Genomic DNA, 24,864 nt, shown 5'->3' on the forward strand with positions numbered 1-24,864 from the left:
AGTTGGAATCCATGCTTAGAGCAGAATAGATGCTTTTGCCCCTAATCTGAACTCGAGGCTGCAAAGTCCCGAATTCGCTTAGTGGCGTCTGCTGTTCCGTAAATGCGGGAACGGGCCCTGAACCCGGCGCATGTCTGCGATCCAGATTTCCTGTCAATAACTTGTGTCAACACTACGCCTCTCACTATCCCCGGTTTCCGTCTCTATCTCCTCCTCCATATTGGGTCCTGTCAAGATGAGCGCAACAAAGGCGCAATCGCAGAAGATCTTCGAGAAACTGAAAGCCAAACCGGCCAACAAGGTACTCAGTCCAGTAGCCCTGCAAGGAGGCCACATCTACGAATCTACACTTCCACGGCTTCCGTGACCGCTGACATACGTTCGCAGATATGTTTCGACTGTGGCCAGAAAAATCCAACTTGGTCTTCTGTCCCTTTCGGCGTCTATCTATGTCTGGATTGCTCTTCCAACCATAGGAACCTGGGTGTCCACATCTCTTTTGTCAGATCGACGAATTTGGACGGTACCTGCGAGCTTGCCATCCCAACAGAAGAATTATATTGACGTGTACTAGTCTGGCAATGGAGTCAACTGCGTACTATGAAAGTTGGAGGCAATGAGTCTGCCACAAAGTTCTTCCAATCTCACGGTGGGAGTGCGGCACTGGCGAGCAAAGACGCGAAGGTCAAATACACGTCCAATGCTGCGAACAAATACAAGGAAGAACTTAAGCGTAGGGCTGAAAGAGACGCGCAAGAGTACGGCACCCTTGTTGCAAATTCCATCTGTACGCACATGGCCTGACAGATATCAACAGATACCCCGACGAAGTCGTCATCACCGACGACCCCCTCTCCACCCCTGGCGCCGACGGTACCTCTACACCCGCAGGTGAACCAGCAGACGATTTCTTCTCATCCTGGGACAAGCCAACCATCAAGCGGCCTAGCAATCCGCCGTCGCGAAGCGGCACGCCCCCCGTGATCTCACGTACTGCCTCCCCTTTCCTATCGGCCGGAAATGGTACAAATGGCTCGCAAGCACGGCCTAAATCTCCTTCACCTTTGGCTGCCAACTCGACCGATGACCCCGTCAAAGACGCTGAAGCTGCTCTTCCCGCCCCAGCTGCAATACGTACAACTTCTTCTTCCGCAATCCGCAAAGGCCCCAGTGCTGCCGGAGGTGCAGGTGCCAGACGCGCCAATGTCCTCAGTGGGAAGAAGCCGGTACACAAACTCGGTGCAAAGAAGGTTGTGGGCGAGGAAATCGATTTTGAGGCAGCTGAAAAGGCGGCAAAAGCCGAGGCCGAAAGGATAGAGAAACTGGGCTATGATCCTGAAGCAGAGAAGGCAGAAGACCTCGCAAAGGCCAGCAAATCCTCCGGTTTCGGTGCCTCTTCGCCTGCGACGCCCAAGGAGACCCCGACACCTATCAACACGGCGACTAGGTCGGCGTCCAATCCCAGCCACGCGCGAAGTCCGAGTGAGCTTGAGAGACTTGGAATGGGGGTCGGTCGTTTGGGCTTCGGGCAGGTCGGACCAAGCAAAGGAGCGGCAAGCTCAAGCACACCAGCACCAAAGAAACTGGGATTCGGTGCTGTTGGCCCGACTAAGGCCTCTGCAGCAGACGGTAAGGACGTCCTCGAGATTCAAAGCATCCCCTATGTCACCTTCCCTCCTTACCGTCTACCTTCACACCTTTGTTATCTCTTGTTCTGCAACTAAAAATGTCGCTTGCTCTACAGATGAGGAAGAGCAATACGCCCGCAGCAAGTTCGGCACCCAAAAGTCGATCTCATCCGACGAGTTCTTTGGCCGCAACAGCTATGATCCCCAGGCGCAAGCTGAGGCGAAATCGCGCCTGCAGGGCTTCGAGGGTGCCACGTCGATCAGCTCGAACGCGTATTTCGGACGTCCCGAGGACGATCTTACTGGTCTCGAAGGCGACGGTGCATACGGAGATATCGAGACGGTGGCCAAGGATTTTGTTCGGAAACTGGGCCTGACGGCTGGAGACGACCTAGAGAACCTGATCAACGTGGCCGGTGAAGGTGGGAGGCGGCTGAGAGGCGCGGTGGCCCGGTATCTGAACAGTTGAGCTGGAGCCGGGACTGGGACTGGAGCTTGAGCGAACCTTTTGGATTCGGATTCGGATAAAGAAGAGTGTCACGAGAGGCGGGGTGGAAGCTAGGCTGTGAATGATGGATAAACGTAAAGGAGAGCCTGATTGTTTGACTGCCTGCTTACTTACTTTATTGCATGCTTGGTTTCCAATTGCAGGCGGAGCGTAGCCACAGTACGATGTAGTAGCAAAGAAATGCGATGGGGGTTAGGCAATGAAGCACGAGCGTGAGCAACGAGCATGATGAGCATTGAAGATTACCCAAGTTTTCTAGTTTACTGCTAAAAGCGATTGGATCTATTAGCCCGGGCCATTTCCAATCCAAGTGATTTGAGATAGAATCGGAACAAGACAATGTGTACCGAGTACCGAGTATATATTATATGAATGACTTTGGGCGTGGTATGTGCGTGGGCTTATGTGTAGTGTTCATGTGTATACTGTACGAGGTACATAAAAAACCTCTGTAGCTATAGGTATACTGTGACTCAGGTCGACGGCGAAGTTATCGTCCGACTGGTGCAAGTATCTATGTAATATGTACTCGCTCGCTCGTACTGGAAGGAATCAACTAATCGACCAGTTGAACCACCAATACTCACTCATCCAAGTACCTTAGGAAGTAGGTACGTACGTGCCTGATGAGTAGGTAGGTAGCCAACTGACCGAGTAACCGACCCCCTCCCTCTCATCCATTCATTGACCAGTTAGTTAATCAACCACTCAATCAGTCAGTATAATCAGTCAGCCAGTGAGGCAGTCAATTGGTGCATGTATCAATTCATCAGTCAACTAATCAATATCAATCACTATCAATCCCACTAAACTTCTTTCCCTTCCTATCTCATCTCATCTCATCGCAACGCATCGCTGCGCAGGCTTGGTCGAAAGAGAGCAAGCAAGAAAGCGAGCCAGCCCAGCCATGGTCCTCCTCTATCCGTCCTCTATCTGTCTCGATCCATCGTCTAGACCTCCCCCTCAACGTCATCATGCCACTCACGCCACCCTACTCTGCAGAGCATCTCTACTCCCAGCAACCCTTCCAGCGTACCGGCCCAGCCCTATAATAAAACCATGTATCCGGCCTCAAAAAGTCAATTCAAGAATCTTCAAAACAAGGCACAATCAAAGAGAAAAGAGACTAATCATAGAAAACCCCATTCATTAAAGGATATTTCCTAGGGTACCATTCGAGTCTCGGTGCTTTTTCCGTTAGAGGAGGATTGAGTGTATCGAGTGTAAAGTAATATTCATGCCAATCAATCTCGGAGTAGTAAGTCATCAAAGTCGTGATGAAAGGAGCGGCTGAGTCTTCCAAGAGAACTCAAATGATGCTGTAAAAGAAAGGGGCACCGCCCTCATTGCGCCTTGTCCATTCACATGACGACGCTCTTGCGTTTCTCAGCGCTACTAAGAACCATCAATGGCGTGTTGCGTCTGGCCGGCTCAATCTCGACAATAGATCCTCCAACAGAGTTGCCTTCATCGCTACTCAAGCTCTTAGCACTGATCGCTCCAACGCTGTCAACAGAAGACCGTTCACGAGACTTCTCCTTGATCTCAGACCCAATCACCCCGCTAGCAGCAGCCCGGAGACTACCCAGGCTCGGCTTGCTCGAGAGGCTACTGCTCCCAGCAAGAACAGAGTCATCAGATGACACTGAGAAGTTGAACTCGTTCTCGCTACCAGGTGTTCCTGCCCCGGAGCCGGGTTGACGACCACCATCACTGCGGCGCTCACGCCCTGCACGAACCAAGTCGTGAACAGCTCTACGGCGTTGTCGAGTAGCGAAATTCTTGCTCCCCTCGTGCTTGGAGGTTGGCTTCTCCTCGAGCTCTTGCAGAAGGGGCGGCCCCTTGGGCTGTCTGACAGGATGCTCTCCGGCTCTTCCGTGGCCCGGCCCAAAAGTGGCCGTCATTGGAGTCTGCGGAAACCCGGCTGGTCTAGCGGCCGAGCCCTTGGTCCAGTCACCAGCAGTCTTGATGTTGGCAGAAGACATGTTCTTCCGGTGACCCCGTCGAAAAGCGTTCGCCGACGGAGGCGGGAGAGGCTCAACCTCTTGCGGTGGAGATGGGGTGGACTTAGGGGGGGTCTTTGAACGAGCCTCAGTCAGAGGGAAAGACGGCTCAGGATACTGGCGCTGGTAGGCTGGCGTAGCAGGAGGGGGGGAAACAGAATTGTTCTGACGGACGGGAGAAACCTCTTTCTGCTGGCGCTGTTGCTGCTGCTGCTGATAGGAATTGTCGACCAGATAACTTGACTGCCCGGTCATCGGATTGTAGACAGTAAAGACACCAGGACTACCAGGGACTGGGTGAACCACGGGTTGCAGGCCTTGCTGGAATTGTTGATTGTACAGACCCATGGGAGAGCTGATGGGAGACTGAAACTGTGGCTGGCCCAGGTTGTTCACAAAGCCTGTGTTCAGGTTGAGTCCAGAAAGTTGATGGGCCGCAGCAGTGACATTCAACAGCTGCTGTTGAAGAGCCCGTTGCTGTTGCGCAAGATAATTATTCGTGGCTACCAGTTCATCGTACAGATTCTGATCCATATTCTCCGCTCCGTCAACGAAGTCAAGAGATGGAGGAGCAAGCACATGCTCAGGACGCGAGTAAGGTTGCAGCAAGTTGCTCTGCAAATTGTTCCTGCCTCCCGGAAAGTACGTGCCAGTAGCCGTCTGCGGTACCTGGTTGGCGTACCCCGCAGAGGCGTACCTGCTACCTTCCAGACCTATGCCATGGGTAGCAGGAGGTACCGTTGCAGATTTGGGAGCTGTGCGTAGACCAGCCAGAAGGTGGCCCCGACTAGTGCGGGGTGTAGAAACGGTATTCGCCTGTTGAGTTTCGTCGATGGTCGAGATCTTAGAGGGAGGCGCAACGCTGAGACGCTTGATATGGGATCCTTTCCCTCGAGAAGCAAAACCAGGGCCGGAAACGCCAATAGAATTGTTGAAGGGAGACTGGTAAGTCATTTGAGCAACACCGCCAGCGTCGATGCTCATTGTACTCTAAATGAAATATACAAAGGATGTTATACTGTAAGTTTGACGAGACTGAAACTGTGGGTGGACGGGACAAGCCGAAGTGTCCGGTGCCGGATTCAAAAAGATCGGGAAGAAAATAAGTCCGTGCACTGCCGACGCGAGAACTGAATGTGACCAAGGAGTGTGATTTCCCTTTTGTCTGGTGAATTAAGAAAATTAGGACAAGTCGTGACTAGGTAGAGACGATTTCGTGATGCGGTATGTTCCAAAGGTCGGTAGTACTAGAAAAAGGCGGACAGCGTGACCGGAAAGGAAATGCCTGCCTGTTTCTGTCAGTACGCAGACTCGATCAATGAGGACGACTAAACTAACCAAATGTTCAGCCAGCTGTTGGCAGAACCCTTTTGAAACCGAGGGTGCAGGTACTAATGTGCTGATACTGCGAGTTCAAGGGCCAGATGAGGGATTGTACAAAGCTGTCTTGAATCTTTTGGGGGTCCAGATAAGGGAGATTTAGAACAATGAAGGTGGTTCGGCAATCAGATCGAGGTTTAAGAGAGTAGGATATTGCGCGGCAATGATCGAGCGATTGAAAAGCTTGTTGTGTACGTGTATGGACGATTATCAGGTATGTTGCAAGTCACTCTCCACGACTGAGGGAGTTCGAAAGGGCAGTATGGTATATCGGTTAGAGAGAGGGGACAGGATCGAGCGGGTCGGATTTTGGGGACCTGGATATTGGCGCGTGATGGCGAGGAGGATTTGAAGAAAGCGATTAGAGCGAAAACGGTCGAGGTTGAAAGGAAAGGCGAGCGATGCGAGACCGAGAGTACTAGGTAGCCACAGTCGATGCCGGAGTCGACAGGGAAGCTGAAGGGAACGGAGGGTAATAAGGTCAGGAAGAGTGAAGAGTGACAGCAAAGGACGGTGAGGAGGGAAAAAGAAGTTCGAGGAAAAACGATGATAGAGGATGTGGATGGATGGGAAAAAGACCCAAGCCTGGAGAAAGACGCAGGGAGGAAGGGGAGCGGGTTTTGGGAAAAGACCAGCAAAGGGAGAGGAGAGAGAGGAGAAGCCGAGCGAAGGGGAAAAAAAGGGCTGTCAGACCAAAGCGCACCTGAGAGAGATCCGCCTTCGATATCTACGGGAATCTCATGTCAGACGGCGGCCTCTTTTTCCAGGCCATCTGACGTCCCCACTTACTGACCATCAGGGGATCCGGGCCAGCCAACGGGAACCCGCGGCGAACGGTCAAGGGGGGTTTGTTGGATCCCAGGCGATTGGCGTACGGGGGTTTGTTCGGGTGCCACCAGTGATGTTGGGCTTGGCGGGATATTGGGAACAGGCGCCACCTAGGCCACTCAGGGTTCCAGAGCGCTTGACGCTTGTTGCTTTCTGGTTAAAAGGGGTCACCAGGACTGCTTAGTCTGCGTCCTTCACCTGTGCTGTCACCACCACCCTAGCCGGAGCGAACGAAGAAGCTCTTCTCACCCAAACACCCTCTGCCTTTCACACTCAAACACACACACCCTCTCTCTCTGCCCAACTGGCATCATTGTCCATTCTTTCTTTTTCCCCTCAAGGGTGGGCGTATTCAAGCATGCCAAACCCGATAGTCCAATCACGCGAGCAAGACCCTGTGTGTTAGAAGCTGCTATTAATACGCCCGCCCCTACTGGCGTTCCCAAGTTCATTTGCTGATCTGCTTACCATTGAGTGCCACTAGTGCGTAGCTAGTCCCGAATCCCACGAGGGTTTATAGGCTGAGGCGCTCCCCAAACCACTGTTTCATCCTCCTCCCGAATTGGTCGGCTCGAGTTTCGGGGTGGAGATGCGGGTGGGTTGAACCGCTTCCCAACGCGTATACGGGGGTCCTGTAAGGGACAAACAAGGGGAGCAAACTTGAAAAAAAGAGAAGACAGTAGTAAAAGCCACACCCACGCTGCTGGGTCAGCACTCGTATTGACCTTCAACCGCGCGCAAAGCGTCAATAATGACAGACGATCTAGATTGAAAGGAACGATTGGGACTTTTGTGAGCTCATCTACATACGTACCTACAAGCACTTGCACATAGCTGAGTCGGCTATCTCGCCCACACCCACTTTTGACCTCGATCGCGCCTCCGTCTCAAATTTGCCTCGTGGCACGCGAAGCCTAAGCGGAGATTGCTTGTTTATCAAAACCTCCATACCTACAGGTCGTAGCGAGTCCACCTACCAGAGCTGGACGACCGAAAACTGTATCTCCGTCATACTCGTCCTCTACTCGCACGGGACGCGCTACCTCTTCAACAGCTCTTGCCACATGGTATATACCTCCATGCTGCTTCAAAGTAAATATGTGAAGTCCCGTGTTCCGCTTCGGCTATAAGTGAACAAAAAGATTGACAGGAGATGAGGTCTTTTAATTTTGGGCTGCTACGAGTACTTCTACATTTGTACATGAGGATGTCACCGCCGCATTTGTATCGAACTCTTGCCCAAAACCATCTGTCGATTCCAATATTGTACAAAGTCGAGCCTCGCGTTTGAAATGATGATGTACAATACCTTTTTTGTCTTTCCGTGGTCTTGTAAATAAAGAATGGACTCGGCCACACACAGCTTTTCTGTCATGCAACACACATCATGTCTCTCCTCCAGCTGTCTAGAAAACTCATTTTTCTGCCCTCCCCGTAGTATTGTCCGTAGCATCGTGCGCCGCCTTGGGCACGATATCTGCTTCGGGATTGTACGTCTCTTCTGTCGCGGCGGAAGATGACAGCTTCGGTTCTTTTGTCACTCTTGATTTTTGTCCCTCTGTGATGTTCTCTCGCTCGGGTGACATAGTTGAAGAGTGAGAAGGGTCGTCACTCACTTTGACCTTGCCCTCTGGCGCCGGGGGTTGTTGGCTTTGGAGGTGTTGTCGCTCAGACTGTGACTGCGGCTGCGGTTGCTCATGCGATTCCAATCCCGATTCCACTTTCTTCGTCGTTCGTGCGGGCCTAGGCGCTGGATCAGGCTCCTCGAGCAACCTGCGCTGCTGTGCCCCGGAGGATCCCTCGTGTTGCTTTTTCCTCTCGGCGATCTCGTTGACCAACTCCTGCTTCTCCACCTCGAGGCTAGCATCCAGCTCTTCATCGTCCTCCAGTTCGCCCTTGTAGATTTCCGGGTATCTCTGGAAACACTGCTGCATGTTCTGGAATTTGTCTATGCAGTCCATCCCCTTGGGTTCCTCTTTTGAAAACACGAAACACGAAAAGGCCTCGCGGAACTCGGGTCCGCAGGGCCCATGCGCCATGCCGCCCAGGCACGGGCAGTCCCAGTTGATCTCGCCCGTCTCGGGGTTAAAAGCGCCTTCGCCGGCCGCCTCTTCTTCTAGACCTTCGGCGGTGCCAGGTGTAAATGGCCCGTCGTCGGTAACGACAGTCGTGGACGCATTTTCGGACGATATCGAGTCGATAGCGGAATGGAGGGCGGCGGCGTTCTCGTCGGCTTCTGGGGCGCGCCGGGACGTGAGAGCTTCCAGTGTCGAATGATCCCTTCGTTCATCTTCAACGGCATCCAAGTTTGGGTTTAATAGATCTGTAAGGTGCACGCGCCAATCACACGATTAGTATCTCGGAATCTCCCAGGTAGAAAAGTTGCAATCTACGGAACGAAGAGACGCGTCTCCCCTCGGACAACTATCGAAGCAGTAGTTGACTTACTATGTTGCGGCTGCTCCGCGAAGACCGGGCTCGTGTTATAATAGTAAATGCCCGCAATGGCAATCCCCCATCTCAACGCCGTGCTCTTCCAACTCCGTCGCGCTTTCGCGGGTGATGTACTGGCGAACCGTACTCCATACGTACTTCTGGGCACGGGAGCGAAGGTAACGGAGGACGAGCGAGCTACGGAGCGCAGCGTTGACCGGGCTACCGCGGGTCGAAACATGGCTTTTAAGAGGAGGAGGATGGAGGGGGTTAGGGAGGGAGGGAGTTTATTCTCGTCTTCGGTCTTGCTTCAGAGATACAATAGAGAGTGGACCATGTCAAAAGCCAGAAAGAGAAAAAGAGAGCAGTAACCCTGGGAAATAGAAAACGCCAGGACTTGTAAACCGGTTGTGGTTTTGAAAACGGAAAGAAAATGCGGCCCTTTTTTGTGATAATTTATGTAGTGATGCAATGGGGCTCCGAATTAATAATAATACTTTTTGCAGCTCAAAGATTTCATTTCCCATATGAAGCTGCGGTTCGGTAACTCAAGGTTCCTCCGTATACGAAGCGAGAAGGCAAGGGATAGTGAGGCGGAGCAAACACGCAACAGACGCTGCGAGGCTCTCCCCTGATATACGCACGTGATATAATGCCGTCGGACGGCCTCATATCACGTGAATAGGGTCGTCGCTGAGATCTTCGAGTGGATGAGAATAGACAGAACATTTAGAGCTTCAGGAAGCTCTATACGATTTATTTGAATTTGACTTCATGTAAATGTGTCATGAAACCCATCCCCCAAACTCCGAGCGCCGTGTCTGACCCTCATCTGAAAATCTTGAACAAGTCGACCCTCGTATAGATAGATAGCAATGGTATTCACACCTTAAGTCCATGAACGTTTGCACGATACTCCTTTTCCGCCCTCAATCGCAGGTTGTCTTGAAGATGGAGTGACCAAGGGTCGAGCAGGAACTGTACTTCCGGCTCCTTTTCTGCATTGAAGACACGTACTAGGAAATACACATCTGTTGGAATGCTGGTATCCATCGAATCGGGGATGGTATATGTGCGAGCCTGTTGCAAATGTTAGACTCGAATGTTAGGGACAATGCTCTCAACCACTCACCATCTTCCACTGGGCATTACTGTAGGAGAACTCAGAGGCCAAGTCACCCTGGGTAGTTTTTACGTCAAGATGATACACAGGTGGACGCTTGATCCATCTCCTGGCCTCTGGATAACACTCTGCGACATAGCGACTGAACGTTCCACTGGTGTCGGCTAACGTGAAGCTGGCATATATCTTGGACTTTCCATCACTGTTTTGTTCCCGGATGAAAGCTTTGTGTCCATTTCTTGTCCTCAGACTGCTCGTCCAGTGAACGTCTGGTTTGTAGGCGTCGTTAAGCATCCGTCGGAGTTCTTCCGACACCTGCAACACTCGTCAGCATCGACGCCCCGTTGTTAGTAAGACAGGTTCAGGCATAGCCATCACACCTTCTTCTGACCAAGAAACTCTAGATTGTCATCAGCTTCTCGACGCAGATTATCAGAGAACCCAGAGCTCCGCCGCAGCAATCTCGCGGGGACAGCTGCAAAAAGTCTCATCCTACTGCCACCCAGCGTAGAACCGGAAAATGTCGATGAGGCGCGCGATGTGATGGATTTGGTATCACCCTCATCATCCTCGTAGTCTTCCAGATATAACTCGCCGGCGCTGAGGCCCCCGGATCCGCCGTCTATCAACAAAGTGTCGATATCGCTGGGGCCATTGCCTGAGTAGGCGCCCCCAGGGCCAGTATCGATTGCAAAGATATTGGCAAAGGTGAACATACGCACCAGTTCTCCATTGAGCAAGCTCTTTCGACCATTTTTGTGTGTTGCACTACTTGTACCTGCGCCCCAACCCTGAGATCTTCGCGGGTCGAAGTCGTCAATATCTTCAAACTCCGCTGTGTCGTCATCATCAAGGTTGAGTGCTGGAACACCATGCTCTTGGAAGCATTTCTGTGTATTCTGAATGTCGTCTTGCAAAGCAACAGTGAGGAGAAATAAGCCTTTATCTTCGATACCGCAGAAGCTAGCGACCGCTTCGATCAGATCCCTGGGAATCCTGGTCGATTCGAAGTACCCATTTTTCATGTAGATTTCGAGACGGTTATGCTCAGTGGACAGGACAACGTTACCATCCTTAGAACGCCCCGATCTGCTTTCCGAGACAACCTTCACGGACCACTTTTGAATGACCCGTGTGGTAGAGAATGCTTGTAGTGACTTGAGCTTAGCCACCTTGTCCCTCTTGCCGTGTTCTTTTTTTGGGATGAGTCTGAGAACAATCTTTAGTAAGGAGAGTCTTTCACGATCCATGGGTGACGCAGCCAACTCCTCGTTGGACGGCAGAGCAGTACTTACCTGGCTATGAACTCGGCTCTGGACCGCAGGTCATCCTGCCGAACCGGATCGGGTCGCAACAGTCCAACAGTCTCTGCAATGCTCGTGACCGCTCGTGTCAGTCGCCGTTTGTCCCCACCCAGTTTGCGAATCAGGAGTGGTATTTTGAGTATATCCTCGACTTGGAAAGCGAGCAAGGGCACGATTCCATAGAAACTCTCCAGCAAATGTGATCTGTCAGCAATGAACCACACGTCCGGCCTGTTGGCGCATCCAAGCATATCCCACTGGTCCTCGTTGCTTGACTTATAGACTGGCCATATGCAATGTGTCTGAAGTGAGTCGATAGATGTCGTCACCTCGTCCTTCTCTAGATGCTTCTCAATTTCAAGAAACAGGGCTTTGATGTAAGAGAGAGGGTCGCCGACAGTGAGCAACTTGGTCTCACGTACCAGGTCCGCAATGCCAGCGTCGGGAAGCAGGAAGAAATCACGGAACAGCCGCTGGCAAGATGGGTATACGTTCTTCAGAGCAACAAATCGTCGAAGGCATTCGGGGCCACTCCACAAGCAATCTTGCACCTTCACCCAACGGGGTTCTCCTTCAACTCTTTTATTCGGAATGCAGACAAGCGGCTTCTGGTCGAACGATTGCCTCACAACGTCAGGCAGTTCTGAGCATCGGGCTTGGATTTGTTCAAGCAGCAGGGCAGCACGGTCGATGACGGCTGCATCTTTGTCACCACTCAATGTTTCGAGGCATCGGAGATAGAAACAAACGTCACCCTCGACACCAAGGCCCAGGATCTTGAGTCTCTGCCAACGTGGGTCGAGAGGATCATCGACATCAACGAATGGCACCTGACCGTTGGCTTGCTGAACAAGTTCTGAGATGGGTAGGAAGACCTCCCGCAGAGGTTTCTTCCCACCTCCCAGGCACTGCACTTGTGCTTCTTGCAGCGATTTTCTGACTCGTTCTCGACATACTTGTCTTTCCTTTCTTGAATCATCTCGGGGACCGCCCGCGTCGTCTTCGAGCCACCGCGAATAGTAACCCCAGTTGTCTCTCAAGAGGACCAGAAAATCCTTGGACTTCAAATCCTGCATGATCAAGGCAAAGTGGCGAGATAGTCCAAAGGAGTGTGGCGATTGTCCGTCAGCCTGTGTGAGACGTGGCAGAATGGAGATTTTGGCAGCGTTCTCCAACCACTCCAGCCAGCTCGCTTGATCGTCCTTTACAGCGTCCAAATAGCGTGGATGTATAAATCCGATATCGTTCCGACCTGCGAAGTACTGGCTCGCAGCAAACGGAGCCGCCCACGGCAGATATGCGCTTTCCGCACGGCAGCGGCCAGACCCATCCGTTGTGGCAAACCAAAGATATCTGACTTCATAGTCATGCACCCTGGCGCGGTAGAGGAACACTGCTTGAGATAACAGATGCTCAAGGGACATATTTTTTGCGTTGAATGAAGGCTGGGTATGCACATGAAGGATAAAATCGGCGATGGCATCTTGACCAAAGACCTTGAGTCCGAGCTGAAGATATAGTGATCTAGCTGTGGAGTTGTTGGCAGCATCTTCGCGGACCAGTCGAAATGCGAGACCCTCAGGCGCCATGCAATTTTCGGCTTCTTGAGGAAGGAAGATGGACTTTTCCTCGGCGGACACCCATCGTCCGTCATTGAGAGGAATGATCGCTAGCTTACGAAGCTGCTCGTGATGTTCAGTATCGAAAGAGAGCTTCAACAGGATTTCGGCGAGTCGTGTATGCCAATCGACGGTTTCGGTCGTCTGAAACAATTCTGTGTTTTGTTTGATGTACACATCTAGATGTTTCAAAAATATGGCTGCGGTCATCTTTGTAACGCCCAGTGCTTCCAGGTTATCGTGAAGGGATTCGTCATAGTGTTGGCACAGATATATCCGATCGTTCCTCGGGGATGAAGTCATTGGAACCCCTTGTCTGTCGCAAAAGTCCACAGGGACATATGTTAAGGCGGACGGCATCATCAATTCTTGGGCTCTGGACTTCAGGACTGGCTGTCGCGAGAGTGCTTGACAGATTTCCCGCCTGGCTGGTTCGAAGAAGTGATATTGGGTCATTTTGAAAGGAATGAACCTGGGCCAGATATAACACAACTGGCCGTGACTGTAGGCTCTGGTGACAGCAACAAATGCCTTGGCAAACTGACTCCGAAGAGCCTTGTTCCAAGCGGAGTCTGACAAGACATCCTCGCGACTGGCCGAAAGGAGAAAGTCTCCCTGAAGGAGGAACTAAAGAGGATTCGTGAGATTGCAACTCCATTCACAGAAATATTCACATACCGTAAAGCCGTAGTCTCGTATCGGAAGGAATGCATACACCTTTTGAGATATCAATGTCTGGTCTGTAATGTCCGGGAAGGCAAGTAGGATCTGAGACTGGTGTGCACCAGGACGCTTGGGTTCAACTGGTAGGTTTTGAGCGATGTGTGAGCTGATAAGGTACTTGGTGACTTCCCCATCTCGAGTCAATTCAATTGCTGTTTCGCCGTGGCTCGTGCCCACGCTTTTGCCGAATGTGGTCTGCCAGCCTGGGTTGCCGTCTTGAATCGTGATTGTTACTCTTTTCAAGCGACGGAGAAACATCAGCATGCGAGGGTCAAACTCTTTCAAGTCCGAGACCAGCTGGCTCTCGTCGTACTCTGGAGATAACTGCAAGATCATGGATGTTATGGAAGGCGTGGCTGGCTCTGGGAAAGATTCCCAGATGGGCGCAATCATGCCTAAGACCTGTCTCTTGTCGAATTTAAAGCTGTAGCTGTTGGACGAGATCCAGACAACATCGGCAGCTTTAAAGACCGACTTGAAACCAATCCCTTTCTCTCCGACGTAGGCGGTAGCGCGGTTGGCGCCAGCTTTGGTACTGCTGCCCACTCTGCAGATGGCCTCAACATTCTTCTCACTGAAGCCTTTCTCATTACAGTCGATCCTCAGACGTCGATTCTGGTATGTTAGGGAGATGCTAGGTTCAGCCACGTCATACTCGTTGTCATCGGCATTCTGTATGAGCTCGAGGAGGAAATGGGTGGACTTCTGGTACAATTCATCTGCGAGACTGGGGCATGGTTAGACATGACTCAAGGTACAAGCACAGCAAGGCAATGGACTATTCACGTGTGAAGAGCATTCTGGAGGTTCTCGACATTTCGGCTCGTTGCACTGGTGTCGTCCAGTCCGGCTTCTTTCCTTATGGTGTGGATATGGTGTCGAGCCTTTTGCACAGCCTGATCTTGGTTCAGCTGTACCATTGTGGGAAGTCGCCTGAAGGTGTAGAGGTGTGCAGGTTGACGACAACTTGACGGAGAGAACGGCCTTTTGTAGCAACCGACGGACCCAAGCAAATCACACCCCACGAAGTGTGTTGACTCGGGCAAAGCAAGGCAGAATGCGAGTTAGCCATACCATGCCATACCTTAGTCTAGCCAAGACAACGGAAAGGCTGAGCAAGGCAACCCATTTTCATCAGTATCGGACAAACCATGTCGCTCCAACCCGATGCATCTTCATCGGTCGTCCAAGGACTAGCCGGTGGAGGACAACATGTATTCTTTAGGGCGCGTGGCTGCCTGGAGGCTACCGATTCCCCGTGCCAGCGAACCTCGAGTGGGACTGCATATGCCTCCACCCTGAGGCTTGTAGCGGGTACTCAGACTGGTAGCGCACACATCTCCCCCGGGAGCTGCATCCCAAGGCGAGTATACGCGAGATGACACGAAGCCAATCAGCGCAGGTGTTTCGTCTTGACCGGTTTGTTGAAAGAAGGAAGTTGGAAAGGTTTCGAAGTCGAACATCTCGGCAACATCGGACTGTACGACACGTGATGACGGAATCGTAATTATGTTTCTCCGACGTTTCTCGCCAAGCATCGGATCAAATCGAGCGTATCTTCTGCCTCGTTGACAAAAGATGATGCAGGACATAAGATCAAGATACACCCATTGTATCACCACGGAACGTGCGGCAGAGGAGCCACCAGGCAAGAATGGTGACGGAGTGGCATCCTTGCGGTCTCTTGAACAATTCCCCTACACATTCCTACGCGGTTATCATCCTCAACCAGCCCATCAACAAGCACGCCCTCAACGCCGTTATCGGGGCTGCCTCGTTGCTCGTATGTGCCGACGGCGGCGCCAACAGGCTGTATAATTACGACAAGGCCGCGCAGAATGGCATGTCTAGGCTGAAGCGCCGTGTTCCGGATGCCGTCATAGGGGATCTGGACTCCCTGACTGAGTCGGTCGGAGAGCATTATCGCTCTCTGGGGTCCCAAGTCATCAAGGACCCTGATCAGCACTCTACAGACTTCACAAAGTGCCTCAGATGGATTCGCGACTGGGCGATATCAAAGCACGAACGTGGCGCATCCGGTCATGGCGAAGAGTCACAGCCTATCATGGATGTCGTGGTACTGGGGGGACTCGGAGGTCGAGTAGATCAAGGGTTTTCACAAGTCCACCACCTTTTTATGGCCGAGAACCACCCAGCACTCCTGAGGGGCCGCATATATCTATTGTCGGAACAGAGTTTGTCATTTGTTCTAGCTGATGGCCGCAATCTCATCCACCTCGAACCGGGTTATTTTGCGGAGAATGTGGGAATCCTGCCTGTCCTCGGCCGCACATTCCTCACTACCAAGGGCCTTGAGTGGGACGTTGAACAATGGCCCACCGAGTTTGGTGGCCAAGTGAGTACCAGTAACCACATACGATCCTCTAAAATCGACATTGCCTTCGAGGGTCCCAGACCGTTGTTCACTCTGGAACTGGACCAACGTCTGGCGGCTACCTGTGAATGAGTCTTCCATCGTCGATAGGAACTGGCGCTCTTGTAACATGCCTGTCGCAGACGGGAATCGACCCTTTGTCGCCGATGGAGGCTTTCTTCAGACTGCCTAGTGACCAAAACCCGAAGGTGGCTGTCGGGTTCATGCTCGGATGCTGTTTGCATGGCAAGCTCGCCTGTCCGCCTCTGTTTCAAAACTGCAGGGTTCTTGGACTCTTTGGTAGTCTGACGAATCGGATGCAAGCTCGAAACCACCTGCCACGAGGTGGCTCTGATGCAACCAGCGCTGGAATCAGTGGCGCAATTGCTTCGCAGAGTACCCAGGCCAGGGTCGGCTGCTGAGTGACGATGCAAGGGGTAAAGGCTCATGTCCTGTGAGGCCAAGGTGGCCAATCAGCCTGGCTTCTTTGTGTGAAAGGGGGAGTGCTTGTGCGTTGATGGAAAGCTGCCAGCTGCCTCTTTCCCACACGTTACCTGCGTAGGACGTGATTTCTTGGTGCCGTACCAGTCAACATCGCTTAAGTTGAGTCTTCTTGCTCGTGGCGCGTGGCGCCCCGACCTCTCAGCACGACTGAGGGAAGGATTGTAGTGATCGGGTCCTAATTTGAGTCCTTTAGTATTGGGGTTCTTTTCCACGGGAGGTTGAATAATAGGGCCACAAGAAAATCCATTGGGAATACCATCGTGTTGATCATCTTCGCGCAGATCATAATTGAGGACCAGGTTCTTGATGCGTTGTTGTTCCTCCCTTTCGGCAGCTTGCTGCGATTTCATGGAAACGGCGAAGCTCGAGTCCGACGGTAGCTTAATTGTCTTTGTCTAAAATATTGTTAGCAACAGCGATCATCCAGATCCCGACCGATACCACTAGTCAAAAGAGGGTTAATGGGGGTTACTTGCTTGTTGTCGATTTCCCCTCTTTGTCATCAAGGAGAATGCCATTGTATTGGATTCCGCTTTTGGAGCAGGACTCGGTTCGTCCTCATTCGGCTCGATTGGCGCTCGTTGGATCTTACGGATGGGTAAAGGTACGTCGAAATGAGTCTTGCGCTCGAACTTCCGCGAGTCCAAGCTTTCGGCCATCATCTTTTCGAATGCGCGGTCAAACTCGGCCTCGACTTCTGGGTCCAAATGTTCCTCTTGACGCAAGACAACAATCTGTTCTTCTTCATCGGAGTCAATGTCTTCTTTCTCTTCACCTGTGTCCTCTTCTGCTGCTGCTGCCGCCGCCTTCTCCAAGTCAGAAGTTGATCTCAGCTCAGACCGATACAGTGCTTACCTCGCCTTCTTCATCTGATGATCGCGCGATTTCAGCGTCAAGTTCAACATCACCTTCACCAAGTCCATCTTCGGAAGCAGTGTCTTCAATGTCTTCTGGTTGCTCCACACTTTTTTCCGCCCCTTGCTGCCTGTAGTTCGCGCTTACAGCTTCAGCAAATAGTTTGGCCGCCTCGCCGAGCTCAGTGACTAGCTTCCAGTTCGGGCGGACAAGGGAGTAAGTGTCCTGCACTAGAAACTCAATTTCCATGGGCAGGGGATCCTTTGTGGCCATGTAGTACTGAAAGAAAGTCAAAAAGAAATCGAGCTTTTTGCGGGAGCTACCTCTGTCAAAACAGATGCCACAAGTGTCGAGGAGAGTGCATATCAGTCGGATCCGGAAGAACTCATCGGGGGGATCAAAGGGTGTGAAGTTCCCAGGCTGAGGTGTTCCACCTTCATGGCCAAATGTCACGATCCGATACAACGTGTCGAACACCACGGTGGAGTCGATCATCTTGTAGTTGTAGAGTTCGCCCAGGTATTTGACTTCAGCCACTCTTCGCTGATTGAACTTGAAATCGTTCTGCTCCAGACCCAGAGTAATTTGTTCCAAGACATTGTCTATAATGCCAACGGCAAAGTCTTGATGATATCGAAAAAGAGCCTGCAGAAGAACAGCCAAGAGATGGATGTTGCTGAACTTGACTTTTCCCGGCTTGCTGAAAATCTTCTCTAGCATCTGGACAACCTCCTTCTCTTCCCAATGGAGTTTTCGAATGGTCTTGAGCACCTTCATGTAGTTTCGCTTCGTCATGTCCACATATACCAGTTGTCGAACAAAGAGTTCCGTTGGCGTACGCTCTTTTTGTTGGATGGCAGCGCGCTGAGGAGGGTCGACATAGTACAACGCGTTTTCGATAAGCATACGCTCTTGGGTCCCCATGTGCTGTGCAGATTTCTTGCGGTTCAACGTCTCAAGGAAAGACGACATTCGAGGAGATGTCTCGGGGTTGCGCAGGAGATATCGACCGCAGTTTTCGAGCAAATGGGCAATGATCTCAATGTTCATCCTCGAAAAGTCGTCCAAACTGACTTTGAAACAGTGGAAAATGACGTGCTCCGGGACGATGCCAAACTTGGTGAGTTCCGCCAAATATCGGATGTTCGCCATGCGAATTTGTCCCAAAAAGTCTTTTGATTTTCGTCTCTGAAGGCTTCGAAATTCGTCATCAAGATGCGAGATTAGAGCCTGCACGACATCAGGCATATACTGCCCAAGAGTGGCAGCAAGTCGTGCATACAAAGGTAGTAGATCTAGTCGACCTTTGGGGACTTCCTGGATGGTCTTGACGAGACGATTTCGGGAGGCTTTGGAGTTGAGGAAGCAGAAGTCCAAAGCAACCTGGTCGACCATATCCTTGGTTTGCAGTTCTGGCAGGCGCAAAAGAATGGCATCGACTTGAGCCCCAACAGTCTTGTTCGTGATGGCGGTAGACTGCTCTTCGTTCTCTTGTGGCTTATTCGTCCCGCCTTCACCGGATGTGGCGGCAGCTTCACCACGTTCATCTGTTTCTGGCTTCTTTTTTGAATCCTCCAAAAGAATGCCTGGCACTCGACCCTTGAGGTCAACCAAGTTCTCGTAGAAACGGCGTTCTTCTTCGTCTTCCCAGATGCCAGCGCCCTCTCCTTGACCTTTGAGGTAGTCGCCTGTCTTGATCATCCCCACGCTCCCTGAAGTAGCAGTCTCGGCGCTGTCTTTCTCTTCGAGATCTGGCATTTCTTGTCCGAGGACATCACAAAGGACTTGAGCATTTGCAACTAATTTCTCTTGGGCTTTGGCCTGCTTCTCGAAATTTGCTTGTCTGTCTTCGAAAATTTCGCCACTTTTGACATAAGCCTCTGCATTTCGGCGGCTTTGATTGTTCAGAGATCTCTGGTCTCGAATGACGTGGGATTTGACTGTAGTCAAATATCGTTCTAGGACGTTAATGAATCTCTGCCGGATGGGTTGAGGGATAATGGGCACGTCTTCCTCAGAGGGGGCAGAGGAGCCCTCGCCATCTTTGGCTTGCTCGACAATCTGACCATCTGCGTCAACTGTTTTTCGGCCTTCCTCCGACGGTGGTTTGAGTCCCAGAACATCCCAGGCAAAATTCTTCACAAAAAGAACAGCAAGACTGAGGTTAACATGCTCGGGATCATGGCCTAACAAATCCTTCAGAACTTCCAGGGGAAACGGATCCTGCTCGACATTCGTGTCGGATCGAACACCATTTGTGCCCAACTTCGGTTTGGATTCGGGTTGTGAAGGCGCATCTTTGCCCCGGGTTGTAGCTTCATCTGGTCGATCCGCATCATCCAGGCTTCGAAGAATGCCACATAGCCAGAATTCGGTGACGACACGAAGGAGAACTCGGTGTCGAACTAGACGCTCTTTCTCTTCCCGTTCGCGGACTTCCTGGCTCCACAATTTCACCTGAGCCTTGTCAGGAGTTGTCAAGCCCTTGCCCAGAAGCCATGCCAGCTGCTTGGTGAATTCGTGGGGCCCAAATCTCTGGTGTAGTGCGCTGACAACCTCGACACCCGCGGCAATCTCACTCGCAGTCTTCAGTCTACCCAATCCTTCGGCTGTGGCAGCTATGATCTCGGAGAGGTATTTTTGTAGGGATAACGTGCGGATCTCGGACAGAAAGGTGTCTTGTGCAGCAGACGACAACCCAGTTCGGAGCCGTTTAATAAACGCCGTGTTTTTCTTCAGAGACGAATCGAGCGAGTTTGCTGTTTCGTAGACATCTGCGATAGCACGGCAATTAATGTCGGCGCCATTCCGTCGAGAGATGGATGCTCACCTTTTGCGCCTGCCCAGACGCGTAAATTTAAGTCACGTAGTTCTCCTGCGTTTGACTTATTAGTTTACCATCTCCCAAATCAACGACAGAGTGAGCATACTCTTGCGCTTGCGGTCCATGACGGCCCGCGGTTTTGTGAAGAGGATCCTGACGCTCGCATGACGACAGGATGAGATGCAGAGGAGCTGCAGGAATCCTGCCTTGGAGATCGAACGGTAGATGTCACTACGCGTTCGTCACTGTCGGATTGCGCATCAGACGGGTGAGTGAATGAATGACCGATTCACTTTCCAGGGATATCCAGTTGGAGGGGCAATAATATTATGTTTTCACCCAAGCCTGCATCGGGGGTAGCTAGAGCCCGCCGTGATGATGGGTGCCAAGAGCCCTCGCCAGCCCTGGCAATCCAGCGAACCAGCCAGCGACGTCCCTGCTTAATGGGGGGAATCAAGCTGAAGCAGCCTTGCAGGGGGTAACTGGGGCTGGTGTGACGCTGGACGTTGGACTGACTTTACTCGGGTACAGCTGCTGCTTGCTCATTATGATTCTATCTACTCGGTACCACTTTATGCACTTCATGATAGTCATGCACACATGGGTATCCCCTTCTATTTAGACCTGTTCCTCAAACACCTTTGCTTTTTGTGCGGCCAATTTGCTTTTTCGTGCACGTGCAGCTTCCTGATCAGCCACAGGCTTTCCATTCTTTCCATCGTCTCCCTTTGGACGCTTCCGCGAGCCAGACTGAGGGCCTTTTGTGCTAGCTGCTTTTCGCTTACGCTTCTGCCCTTGTTGGGTATCGTCTTCCAAAGATTCTGTTTCCTGTGTCGCTGCAATTATATCATCATGCTCGGTCCACAGGTCGTCCGCCAACCATATTGGCACTGCGAACGAAGATTGGCCTTTTATGTGTATTCCTCTTACATTCCTCCAACCTTTGACAACATGCTTTTCAATCAGATTGAACACGACGGTTGAGATATTTTCTGACAACTGCTCGGGCTTGAATGAGGACAGGCCAGCACGAACAGCAACGAGTGTACCAGGTCGCAGGCTGACAGGTACCGCATTGACCGCTTTTTCAATTTCTCTAGCAAGCGCTGATGGTGAGATAGGAGCAGCAGCACCGTCTTCCTTTGACTTTTTGGGCTTAGTTGTCTTGTCCCTCCTTGGGTCTGCGATTATGATTGGGATGGGCCGTTTGGAGGTTGCTTTGTAGAAGACTTTGCCTAGAATTGCTGGTAGTCGAGTGACGATGCGATCGTCGGCGAGAAAGAGGTCGTGTTCAGAGAGCAGTTCCCGTAGTTGTTCGAATGTCTTATACCTCGCTTTGAGCTTGGTGATTCCGATAATTCGAGTGATACGGGACTTGAGATGTTCGGGAAATGCAGGATCTGCCACCACGTTTTTCACTGCTCTCTGGGGATCGGTGGTGATGAGACATATCCGAAGGTCTGGAGATGTGTTGAGCGGATGCGGGACGGTAATTTTGCTAGGCTTCAGACGGTGTTTATCCACGATATGTTGTTTTGTGGTGAGGGTGAGCCAAATCGGCGCTGTCGTTTCGTCAGGCCCATCCTCTTCTGAATCCGAGCTGCTGGCAGCAAGGAGACTCTTTTTCGACGAGGCCTGCTGTAAGCGCTTGGTTTCTGCTTGAATATGCTGCAACAAGGCACGGGAGGCTTTGAGGGTCTAGAGGGGAATGCGTTAGCAAAACCGCTTCCGTACATGCGGCCAGTGCATACATACCTGGTCGGGATCGAGCTGGTAGGGAGTTTGTTGGGGCTGCTTGGAAGCGACGGTGGTCGTGACCTTCGCTACAGTAGCCATCGTACAAGTGGCGTTGTGTCAATATGTGTGTTGAATGAGAGTAGAAGTCTTTGAGTTGCGACAATGTACTCTCATTTCAAAAGGCGTGTCGAGAAAAAAAGTTTCTTGACAGCCCTCGATCCACTAGCTTTGCTCCTGGCAAGTCGCAGTGTGGGGAAAAATTCGAATCTCGCTCGGCTGACCTTCTTCGATCTGCATGCACTTTGAGCTAATATCGAAAGACGCGGTGCAGTCTGACAAGAAAATGAATGCCCGCAGCTGGTTCACTCTGACTTGTTTACTCCGAGTACTGGTTAATGAAGGTCATTTTTATTTTGTCCTTACCTCCACTAGCATCTCAATCCTCTATTGACTCTACTTAACTTTATCTAAATTAGAGGCCATATCGTAGCTGTTGAGGTACTACACCAACATTCTAAAGTGGAATCTTTATTTTTTCGCCTGACCGTTCCACTTATTTCCGAATCTAGCTTACCGACTCTAATATTAATCAATCATGATGCGTCGCCAACATTCTCCCCTTGGTCATCCCGGCACAACCGATGAGCCGGACGGGGATGGGCAATGCAGAAAAGAAAGATTCGTTGGGATCTCTCACGTAGCTGTGGTGGTCTTCTTCAGCAATGGGTACAGAGGTCTACAGTATCCTACATCGACGACAGACGGTTGATGCAGTATCACTATGAGCGGTAGAAGTCCTCTCACATCGCACGGATATGTAGTAGAGGCCGCATAGGTACATTTACATGCAGGTCGGTGTACGATGAGGGCAAACATGCAATGTAACTCTAGCGTAGAAAGTAGCCAACGACTTATCTGCCAGAATATGTAAGGCGATTTTCGCACACTTACTTTCCTTCCCACCTCAATAATACAATTGACTTGCTAGCTCCACAGTCTCGAGACGGTGGTATTGGGCCGACGGTGAGCAAATCTCTCGAGGATCGGTACCAGACGCGCTCCTCGTGCGTGTCATGAGCAGTTAGTGGCGTCTGAAAAATGCTGGCGCGCCAGAACGTCGACTCGGGCCACTCCACATCTACCATTCGGGTGTCGTTTCTCCAATCCACATCGCGTGAGTTGCCCTCGATCCATCCATTCCAGCACCTCGAGCACCACCAGCACCTTTGCAAATGTCCAACCTCTCTCGACCTTTGACCTCTTGCGTGGCCAGCTGCATTCTTGACTTGGTGTTCTTTTTCCTTGCTCTTGTTTACCCTTCAGCTGAACCTCTCATGAGCAGATACATCCCGCTGAACCCCGTGCCTCTGCCGAGGACGCGCTTTTGAGCTGGTCAATCTACCCCCGGCGACCGCGCCTCCCCAGTAGCTGGACTACGTGACGCCTGAAGACCATGGCTCCCTCGACCACTTTTGCAGAGACGGTCATGTCACCCTCTCCAGGCCCCAAGAGATCAGCAACCTCACTACTTCCTGCCTTCGAACCGCTATCTTCGTCACCAGCCTTACCGAGACCCCTCAAGCGAAACCGAGATGCACTCGACGAGAGCACGACCTACCCTACACCCGTCCCTACTTCTTCCACCGCTATTTTATCTTCCTCGCCAGTACATGTAGCCAAATCCCGGCCCAGCCTTCACAGGACTTCTTCTACCCTTGCTGAACGTACTCCTCTCGGTGCCGTACCCTCAATCCAATTACAAGCCGACGGCAAGGTAACGCGTATGGGAAGATCCAGCGCTTCTTGCGACTATCAATTCTCAGCAAATCGTCTCATATCCAGGGTTCACGTGGAGGCTTGCTACAAAGCTGCGGGTTCGCGTCTGGAGCGTGATCGTGTGGAAATCACGTGTACTGGTTGGAATGGTATTAAGATACACTGCAAGGGACAGGTGTACGAGGTTAAGAAGGGAGAGACATTTTCGTCCGATATTAGGGACTCGGAAATCATGATTGACGTTCATGACAGTCGCGTCGTGGTGGATTGGCCTCCGAAACCTCACCTCGGCGCCTTCTCGTCTGAAGACGAGGAGGATGCTTCTCCTGCGAAGCGCAAGCGCGCCATGTTGCGCCATTCAACACCGCCCAGCCCAAGTCCAATGCAAGTTCGACGACGACTTTCTTCTCCTATATCCCCGTCTCCTGCCGTACAGGCCGTAATGCCTTCTTCACCGCCACTCCCTCCAGCTACCGTCGAAATATATGAAGACCCTGAACCGACCAACGAAAGCAGTGGAACGGTGACCGGGACTGAAATGTCACAGTCAACACAGGCACTGTCGCAGAACTGTGGACTCGCGGGAACCACTCAGAACAGTGCTTCGTTGTCTGCTGAAGAATTTTCCGACAACGACGAAGAGAATGATCCCATCATTCATTCTTTCGGACCCTTTGGTGCAAACCTACTGCCACGTATGGCATCAGTCTCCGCTGGAGATTCGCACCACCCAAGTGATTCTGCAACGAGTACACGATCTTCCCACACAGAACCCCTTCCTCCCAGCGAAGCTTTGAGCTCACCGAAAAAGAAAGATCCGGAATTTGACGCGCAAGGCCACATTATTAATCAGCTCGCGTTTTCGAGATTGTCCTCGACCCCGTTGTCCACCATTTTAAGCCACCTTCCCCGCGAGGCTGGTGTTTTGTCCCTCCATGAAATCAGAAAGCTCATCCGTGAAACAGCGTGTATTGGCGAGGTTGCAAGAGAAGGCAAAGACGCCGCGGGTAAACCGCTGGAAAGCGAATTTTATTACATCCCAGATGAAGATGAAGATGAGAAGAGAAAGGAAGCTGTGGTCAATGATTTGCGAAAGCCGGGCTTACGAGCTTGTCGCAAACAGCACAAGGTAATCTCTCCCAATCCACGACCTACCGGCAGAACAGGACTGACGTGCTATAGCAATATTTCTGGCGGAAGCCCAAATAGTCGATGCCTAGACATTGTTCATGCAAAGTCGTCAGA

The 24,864-nt window shown here is 51.6% G+C and overlaps 8 protein-coding genes across 8 annotated transcripts; 3 read left to right on the forward strand and 5 right to left on the reverse strand.

The window, feature by feature from the left end:
* Positions 1-235: 235 nt before the first annotated feature.
* Z517_12307 (uncharacterized protein) lies at positions 236-2,097 on the forward strand (the record flags this gene model as incomplete). Its single annotated transcript, XM_013422721.1, has 5 exons — positions 236-301; positions 388-523; positions 575-758; positions 818-1,629; positions 1,745-2,097. 5 exons carry the CDS (start codon positions 236-238, stop codon positions 2,095-2,097), a joined length of 1,551 nt encoding a protein of 516 aa, XP_013278175.1.
* Positions 2,098-3,497: 1,400 nt separating this feature from the next.
* Z517_12308 (uncharacterized protein) lies at positions 3,498-5,123 on the reverse strand (the record flags this gene model as incomplete). Its single annotated transcript, XM_013422722.1, has 1 exon — positions 3,498-5,123. The coding sequence occupies one exon, from the start codon at positions 5,121-5,123 to the stop codon at positions 3,498-3,500; it is 1,626 nt and encodes a 541-aa protein (XP_013278176.1).
* Positions 5,124-7,762: 2,639 nt separating this feature from the next.
* Z517_12309 (uncharacterized protein) lies at positions 7,763-9,021 on the reverse strand (the record flags this gene model as incomplete). The annotated part of the gene is made up of 2 exons (XM_013422723.1): positions 7,763-8,670; positions 8,796-9,021. The coding sequence occupies 2 exons, from the start codon at positions 9,019-9,021 to the stop codon at positions 7,763-7,765; spliced, it is 1,134 nt and encodes a 377-aa protein (XP_013278177.1).
* A 641-nt stretch (positions 9,022-9,662) lies between these two features.
* Positions 9,663-14,469, reverse strand: Z517_12310 (uncharacterized protein; the record flags this gene model as incomplete). Its single annotated transcript, XM_013422724.1, has 6 exons — positions 9,663-9,860; positions 9,913-10,218; positions 10,284-11,112; positions 11,199-13,453; positions 13,505-14,276; positions 14,336-14,469. 6 exons carry the CDS (start codon positions 14,467-14,469, stop codon positions 9,663-9,665), a joined length of 4,494 nt encoding a protein of 1,497 aa, XP_013278178.1.
* A 734-nt stretch (positions 14,470-15,203) lies between these two features.
* Z517_12311 (thiamine pyrophosphokinase) lies at positions 15,204-16,016 on the forward strand (the record flags this gene model as incomplete). Its single annotated transcript, XM_013422725.1, has 1 exon — positions 15,204-16,016. One exon carries the CDS (start codon positions 15,204-15,206, stop codon positions 16,014-16,016), a length of 813 nt encoding a protein of 270 aa, XP_013278179.1.
* A 380-nt stretch (positions 16,017-16,396) lies between these two features.
* On the reverse strand, positions 16,397-20,231 carry Z517_12312 (uncharacterized protein; the record flags this gene model as incomplete). Its single annotated transcript, XM_013422726.1, has 6 exons — positions 16,397-16,822; positions 16,869-16,870; positions 16,900-17,233; positions 17,283-20,056; positions 20,113-20,157; positions 20,213-20,231. 6 exons carry the CDS (start codon positions 20,229-20,231, stop codon positions 16,397-16,399), a joined length of 3,600 nt encoding a protein of 1,199 aa, XP_013278180.1.
* A 493-nt stretch (positions 20,232-20,724) lies between these two features.
* Z517_12313 (uncharacterized protein) lies at positions 20,725-21,942 on the reverse strand (the record flags this gene model as incomplete). The annotated part of the gene is made up of 2 exons (XM_013422727.1): positions 20,725-21,804; positions 21,862-21,942. 2 exons carry the CDS (start codon positions 21,940-21,942, stop codon positions 20,725-20,727), a joined length of 1,161 nt encoding a protein of 386 aa, XP_013278181.1.
* A 1,354-nt stretch (positions 21,943-23,296) lies between these two features.
* Z517_12314 (uncharacterized protein) lies at positions 23,297-24,828 on the forward strand (the record flags this gene model as incomplete). Its single annotated transcript, XM_013422728.1, has 2 exons — positions 23,297-24,748; positions 24,802-24,828. 2 exons carry the CDS (start codon positions 23,297-23,299, stop codon positions 24,826-24,828), a joined length of 1,479 nt encoding a protein of 492 aa, XP_013278182.1.
* Positions 24,829-24,864: the final 36 nt, after the last annotated feature.

The sequence above is a fragment of the Fonsecaea pedrosoi genome (genome assembly GCF_000835455.1).
Source record: "Fonsecaea pedrosoi CBS 271.37 unplaced genomic scaffold supercont1.9, whole genome shotgun sequence".
NCBI classification, from domain to species: Eukaryota; Fungi; Ascomycota; class Eurotiomycetes; order Chaetothyriales; family Herpotrichiellaceae; genus Fonsecaea; species Fonsecaea pedrosoi.